The following is an 8362-nucleotide window of genomic DNA, read 5'->3' on the forward strand; positions in this document are numbered from 1 at the left end:
GTGTGGACCAGGGGCCTCATGTAATAAGAGTGGCGTGGACCAGGGGCCTCATGTATTAAGAGTGGCGTGGACCAGGGGCCTCATGTAATAAGAGTGGCGTGGACCAGGGGCCTCATGTATTAAGAGTGGCGTGGACCAGGGGCCTCATGTAATAAGAGTGGCGTGGACCAGGGGCCTCATGTATTAAGAGTGGCGTGGACCAGGGACCTCATGTATTAAGAGTGGCGTGGACCAGGGGCCTCATGTATTAAGAGTGGTGTGGACCAGGGACCTCATGTATTAAGAGTGGCGTGGACCAGGGGCCTCATGTATTAAGAGTGGCGTGGACCAGGGACCTCATGTATTAAGAGTGGCGTGGACCAGGGGCCTCATGTATTAAGAGTGGTGTGGACCAGGGACCTCATGTATTAAGAGTGGTGTGGACCAGGGGCCTCATGTATTAAGAGTGGTGTGGACCAGGGGCCTCATGCATTAAGAGTGGTGTGGACCAGGGGCCTCATGTATTAAGAGTGGTGTGGACCAGGGGCCTCATGCATTAAGAGTGGTGTGGACCAGGGGCCTCATGCATTAAGAGTGGTGTGAACCAGGGGCCTCATGTATTAAGAGTGGTGTGGACCAGGGGCCTCATGCATTAAGAGTGGTGTGGACCAGAGGCCTCATGTATTAAGAGTGGTGTGGACCAGGGGCCTCATGCATTAAGAGTGGTGTGGACCAGGGGCCTCATGTATTAAGAGTGGTGTGGACCAGGGGCCTCATGCATTAAGAGTGGTGTGGACCAGGGGCCTCATGTATTAAGAGTGGTGTGGACCAGGGGCCTCATGCATTAAGAGTGGTGTGGACCAGGGGCCTCATGTATTAAGAGTGGTGTGGACCAGGGGCCTCATGCATTAAGAGTGGTGTGGACCAGGGGCCTCATGCATTAAGAGTGGTGTGGACCAGGGGCCTCATGCATTAAGAGTGGTGTGGACCAGGGGCCTCATGCATTAAGAGTGGTGTGGACCAGGGGCCTCATGTATTAAGAGTGGTGTGGACCAGGGGCCTCATGCATTAAGAGTGGTGTGGACCAGGGGCCTCATGTATTAAGAGTGGTGTGGACCAGGGGCCTCATGTATTAAGAGTGGCGTGGACCAGGAGCCTCATGCATTAAGAGTGGCGTGGACCAGGGGCCTCATGCATTAAGAGTGGTGTGGACCAGGGGCCTCATGTATTAAGAGTGGTGTGGACCAGGGGCCTCATGCATTAAGAGTGGTGTGGACCAGGGGCCTCATGCATTAAGAGTGGTGTGGACCAGGGGCCTCATGCATTAAGAGTGGTGTGGACCAGGGGCCTCATGCATTAAGAGAGGTGTGGACCAGAGGCCTCATGTATTAAGAGTGGTGTGGACCAGGGGCCTCATGCATTAAGAGTGGTGTGGACCAGGGGCCTCATGTATTAAGAGTGGTGTGGACCAGGGGCCTCATGCATTAAGAGTGGTGTGGACCAGGGGCCTCATGTATTAAGAGTGGTGTGGACCAGGGGCCTCATGCATTAAGAGTGGTGTGGACCAGGGGCCTCATGTATTAAGAGTGGTTTGGACCAGGGGCCTCATGCATTAAGAGTGGTGTGGACCAGGGGCCTCATGCATTAAGAGTGGTGTGGACCAGGGGCCTCATGCATTAAGAGTGGTGTGGACCAGGGGCCTCATGCATTAAGAGTGGTGTGGACCAGGGGCCTCATGTATTAAGAGTGGTGTGGACCAGGGGCCTCATGCATTAAGAGTGGTGTGGACCAGGGGCCTCATGTATTAAGAGTGGTGTGGACCAGGGGCCTCATGTATTAAGAGTGGCGTGGACCAGGAGCCTCATGCATTAAGAGTGGCGTGGACCAGGGGCCTCATGCATTAAGAGTGGTGTGGACCAGGGGCCTCATGTATTAAGAGTGGTGTGGACCAGGGGCCTCATGCATTAAGAGTGGTGTGGACCAGGGGCCTCATGCATTAAGAGTGGTGTGGACCAGGGGCCTCATGCATTAAGAGTGGTGTGGACCAGGGGCCTCATGCATTAAGAGTGGTGTGGACCAGAGGCCTCATGTATTAAGAGTGGTGTGGACCAGGGGCCTCATGCATTAAGAGTGGTGTGGACCAGGGGCCTCATGTATTAAGAGTGGTGTGGACCAGGGGCCTCATGCATTAAGAGTGGTGTGGACCAGGGGCCTCATGTATTAAGAGTGGTGTGGACCAGGGGCCTCATGCATTAAGAGTGGTGTGGACCAGGGGCCTCATGCATTAAGAGTGGTTTGGACCAGGGGCCTCATGCATTAAGAGTGGTGTGGACCAGGGGCCTCATGCATTAAGAGTGGTGTGGACCAGGGGCCTCATGCATTAAGAGTGGTGTGGACCAGGGGCCTCATGCATTAAGAGTGGTGTGGACCAGGGGCCTCATGTATTAAGAGTGGTGTGGACCAGGGGCCTCATGCATTAAGAGTGGTGTGGACCAGGGGCCTCATGTATTAAGAGTGGTGTGGACCAGGGGCCTCATGTATTAAGAGTGGTGTGGACCAGGAGCCTCATGCATTAAGAGTGGCGTGGACCAGGGGCCTCATGCATTAAGAGTGGTGTGGACCAGGGGCCTCATGTATTAAGAGTGGTGTGGACCAGGGGCCTCATGCATTAAGAGTGGTGTGGACCAGGGGCCTCATGCATTAAGAGTGGTGTGGACCAGGGGCCTCATGCATTAAGAGTGGTGTGGACCAGGGGCCTCATGCATTAAGAGTGGTGTGGACCAGGGGCCTCATGCATTAAGAGTGGTGTGGACCAGGGGCCTCATGTATTAAGAGTGGTGTGGACCAGGGGCCTCATGCATTAAGAGTGGTGTGGACCAGGGGCCTCATGTATTAAGAGTGGTGTGGACCAGGGGCCTCATGTATTAAGAGTGGTGTGGACCAGGGGCCTCATGCATTAAGAGTGGTGTGGACCAGGGGCCTCATGTATTAAGAGTGGTGTGGACCAGGGGCCTCATGTATTAAGAGTGGCGTGGACCAGGAGCCTCATGCATTAAGAGTGGTGTGGACCAGGGGCCTCATGCATTAAGAGTGGTGTGGACCAGGAGCCTCATGCATTAAGAGTGGTGTGGACCAGGGGCCTCATGCATTAAGAGTGGTGTGGACCATTTTCTCTGGCTTTCACGTCCATCTCTGTCGTGTTATTTGATTGAATGACGGAACATGAAACTCGTGGCGCTCCTTTAATGAGCCCACGTGGGCAGAGGCTTGTCGAGCGACTCCATCGCCGCAGCGGCCAAAACAAACAAAGCGGGAGGGAGATGCCAGGGAAGAAGGACAAAAACTGGATTCCCTCGTAAAAAGTTCAAGTTTTGACAGGTAAGTAGAGGAGACGTACCGTAGGAGGGAGAGGACAAAGGGGTGTGGCACCCAGGTGGAGCAGGCTGGAGAATAAATGAAAATAATGCCTTACATATTCTGGAAGAATTTGTGACAATGATTGAATTAAATTCATTAACATAGGCTCCAGCACAAAGAGAGTGTGTATTATTATCTACAGTAGGATTCATATGGCCCTGTTCATCAACGTTTACCTGACACATGTAACGTGGCAAATTTGGGGCGTGCACTGTCCACTTTAGCCGCCAGATGGCAGGAGAGTGTTACATTTCTAAAAAATTCCAACTTTGACCACAGCATCACTTGCTAAGTCGAGTGGCGCTTTCCATCATTTCCAGCAGACTGCATTGCAAAATAATTAACCCCCTCCTCCTCTCACGCGAGATACACCCAGGATTGGGGCCATATGAATCCCTTCCCTACTGTACTTCCCTCATTGGTATTTGTAAATACTGCTCTCATAAATGATGTATCACTGGTTAAAAGACAAGGAAAAAGGTCAATAGTGATTCAAAAAAGGGTTGATAAATGTCAAAATGCAAAACAAAATTAATAATTGAGAGTCCCCAAGCAGGAAAAGCCAAAGAAGAAGAGTCAACATTTGTCACGTTGTTGTTGAAGGGCGGCCTCAGGAAGTGTGGGTGTGCAAAATAAACACAAATGACAGAAGAATGTCGAATGAACTTTGACCTTGTCATGGCGCTTGCAGGCCCGAGGCTGGCACACCAACCTGCTTCTGACACCACACCATGTTGGAACAACAACACCACACCATGTTGGAACAACGACACCACACCATGTTGGAACAACAACACCACACCATGTTGGAACAACAACACCACACCGCTGTGGTGGACATGTTGGAACAACAACACCACACCATGTTGGAACAACAACACCACACCACTGTGGTGGACATGTTGGAACAACAACACCACACCATTATGGAACAACAACACCACACCATGTTGGAACAACAACACCACACCGCTGTGGTGGACATGTTGGAACAACAACACCACACCATGTTGGAACAACAACACCACACCACTGTGGTGGACATGTTGGAACAACAACACCACACCATGTTGGAACAACAACACCACACCATGTTGGAACAACAACACCACACCACTGTGGTGGACATGTTGGAACAACAACACCAAACCATGTTGGAACAACAACACCACACCACTGTGGTGGACATGTTGGAACAACAACACCACACCATGTTGGAACAACAACACCACACCATGTTGGAACAACAACACCACACCACTGTGGTGGACATGTTGGAACAACAACACCACACCATGTTGGAACAACAACACCACACCACTGTGGTGGACATGTTGGAACAACAACACCACACCATGTTGGAACAACAACACCACACCACTGTGGTGGACATGTTGGAACAACAACACCACACCATGTTGGAACAACAACACCACACCACTGTGGTGGACATGTTGGAACAACAACACCACACCATGTTGGAACAACAACACCACACCATGTTGGAACAACAACACCACACCACTGTGGTGGACATGTTCGAACAACAACACCACACCATGTTGGAACAATGACACCACACCACTCTTAATACATGAGGCCCCTGGTCCACGCCAATCTTAATGCATGAGGCCCCTGGTCCACGCCAATCTTAATGCATGAGGCCCCTGGTCCACACCACTCTTAATACATGAGGCCCCTGGTCCACGCCAATCTTAATGCATGAGGCCCCTGGTCCACGCCAATCTTAATGCATGAGGCCCCTGGTCCACACCACTCTTAATACATGAGGCCCCTGTTCCACACCACTCTTAATACATGAGGCCCCTGGTCCACGCCAATCTTAATGCATGAGGCCCCTGGTCCACGCCAATCTTAATGCATGAGGCCCCTGGTCCACGCCACTCTTAATGCATGAGGCCCCTGGTCCACACCACTCTTAATACATGAGGCCCCTGGTCCACACCACTCTTAATGCATGAGGCCCCTGGTCCACGCCAATCTTAATACATGAGGCCCCTGGTCCACGTCACTCTTAATATATGAGGCCCCTGGTCCACGCGACTCTTAATACATGAGGCCCCTGGTCCACACCACTCTTAATACATGAGGCCCCTGGTCCACCCGACTCTTAATACATGAGGCCCCTGGTCCACACGACTGTTAATACATGAGGCCCCTGGTCCAAGCGACTCTTAATACATGAGGCCCCTGGTCCACACGACTGTTAATACATGAGGCCCCTGGTCCACACCACTCTTAATGCATGAGGCCCCTGGTCCACGCCACTCTTAATACATGATGCCCCTGGTCCACGCGACTCTTAATACATGAGGCCCCTGGTCCACACCACTCTTAATGCATGAGGCCCCTGGTCCACACCACTCTTAATGCATGAGGCCCCTGGTCCACACCACGCTTAATACATGAGGCCCCTGGTCCACACCACTCTTAATACATGAGGCCCCTGGTCCACGCGACTCTTAATACATGAGGCCCCTGGTCCACACCACTCTTAATGCATGAGGCCCCTGGTCCACACCACTCTTAATACATGAGGCCCCTGGTCCACACCACTCTTAATACATGAGGCCCCTGGTCCACGCCACTCTTAAAACATGAGGCCCCTGGTCCACGCCTCTCTTAATACATGAGGCCCCTGGACCACACCACTCTTAATACATGAGGCCCCTGGTCCACACCACTCTTAATACATGAGGCCCCTGGTCCACACCACTCTTAATACATGAGGCCCCTGGTCCACGCCACTCTTAATACATGAGGTCCCTGGTCCACGCCACTCTTAATACATGAGGCCCCTGGTCCACGCCACTCTTAATACATGAGGCCCCTGGTCCACACAACTCTTAATACATGAGGCCCCTGGTCCACGCCACTCTTAATACATGAGGCCCCTGGTCCACACAACTCTTAATACATGAGGTCCCTGGTCCACACCACTCTTAATACATGAGGCCCCTGGTCCACGCCACTCTTAATACATGAGGTCCCTGGTCCACGCGACTCTTAATACATGAGGCCCCTGGTCCACACCACTCTTAATACATGAGGCCCCTGGTCCACACAACTCTTAATACATGAGGCCCCTGGTCCACACAACTCTTCATACATGAGGTGCCTGGTCCACACCACTCTTAATACATGAGGCCCCTGGTCCACGCCACTCTTAATACATGAGGCCCCTGGTCCACACAACTCTTAATACATGAGGCCCCTGGTCCACACCACTCTTAATACATGAGGCACCTGGTCCACGCCACTCTTAATACATGAGGTCCCTGGTCCACGCGACTCTTAATACATGAGGCCCCTGGTCCACACCACTCTTAATACATGAGGCCCCTGGTCCACACAACTCTTAATACATGAGGCCCCTGGTCCACGCCACTCTTAATACATGAGGCCCCTAGTCCACGCCACTCTTAATACATGAGGCCCCTGGTCCACACAACTCTATTACATGAGGTCCCTGGTCCACACCACTCTTAATACATGAGGCCCCTGGTCCACGCCACTCTTAATACATGAGGCCCCTGGTCCACACCACTCTTAATACATGAGGCCCCTGGTCCACACAACTCTTAATACATGAGGCCCCTGGTCCACACCACTCTTAATACATGAGGCCCCTGGTCCACGCCACTCTTAATACATGAGGTCCCTGGTCCACGCGACTCTTAATACATGAGGCCCCTGGTCCACACCACTCTTAATACATGAGGCCCCTGGTCCACACAACTCTTAATACATGAGGCCCCTGGTCCACGCCACTCTTAATACATGAGGCCCCTAGTCCACGCCACTCTTAATACATGAGGCCCCTGGTCCACACCACTCTTAATACATGAGGCCCCTGGTCCACACAACTCTTAATACATGAGGCCCCTGGTCCACGCCACTCTTAATACATGAGGCCCCTAGTCCACGCCACTCTTAATACATGAGGCCCCTGGTCCACACAACTCTATTACATGAGGTCCCTGGTCCACACCACTCTTAATACATGAGGCCCCTGGTCCACGCCACTCTTAATACATGAGGCCCCTGGTCCACACCACTCTTAATACATGAGGCCCCTGGTCCACACAACTCTTAATACATGAGGCCCCTGGTCCACACCACTCTTAATACATGAGGCCCCTGGTCCACGCCACTCTTAATACATGAGGTCCCTGGTCCACGCGACTCTTAATACATGAGGCCCCTGGTCCACACCACTCTTAATACATGAGGCCCCTGGTCCACACAACTCTTAATACATGAGGCCCCTGGTCCACGCCACTCTTAATACATGAGGCCCCTAGTCCACGCCACTCTTAATACATGAGGCCCCTGGTCCACACAACTCTTAATACATGAGGTCCCTGGTCCACACCACTCTTAATACATGAGGCCCCTGGTCCACGCCACTCTTAATACATGAGGTCCCTGGTCCACACCACTCTTAATACATGAGGCCCCTGGTCCACACCACTCTTAATACATGAGGCCCCTGGTCCACGCCACTCTTAATACATGAGGCCCCTGGTCCACGCCACTCTTAATACATGAAGTCCCTGGTCCACGCGACTCTTAATACATGAGGCCCCTGGTCCACACCACTCTTAATACATGAGGCCCCTGGTCCACACAACTCTTAATACATGAGGCCCCTGGTCCACACCACTCTTAATGCATGAGGCCCCTGGTCCACACCACTCTTAATACATGAGGTCCCTGGTCCACACCACTCTTAATACATGAGGCCCCTGGTCCACACCACTCTTAATACATGAGGCCCCTAGTCCACACCACTCTTAATACATGAGGTCCCTGGTCCACACCACTCTTATTACATGAGGCCCCTGGTCCTTTCCTCAGACCTTGGCTGCATCAGACATTCTCCATCTTGTTTTGGAAGACCCCTCCTCATGTTTTATACCTGAGACAAATCAAGGTGGTGTTA

At 52.3% G+C, this 8362-nt stretch overlaps 1 protein-coding gene across 1 annotated transcript; it reads left to right on the top strand.

The window, feature by feature from the left end:
- The first annotated feature begins 4127 nt into the window (after positions 1-4127).
- On the top strand, positions 4128-4970 carry LOC133645069 (myb-like protein Q). The gene has a single exon (XM_062039854.1). The coding sequence runs from the start codon at positions 4128-4130 to the stop codon at positions 4968-4970; it is 843 nt and encodes a 280-aa protein (XP_061895838.1).
- The last annotated feature ends 3392 nt before the right edge of the window (positions 4971-8362 follow it).

Source organism: Entelurus aequoreus, linkage group LG28 (assembly GCF_033978785.1).
Source record: "Entelurus aequoreus isolate RoL-2023_Sb linkage group LG28, RoL_Eaeq_v1.1, whole genome shotgun sequence".
Taxonomy (NCBI): Eukaryota; Metazoa; Chordata; class Actinopteri; order Syngnathiformes; family Syngnathidae; genus Entelurus; species Entelurus aequoreus.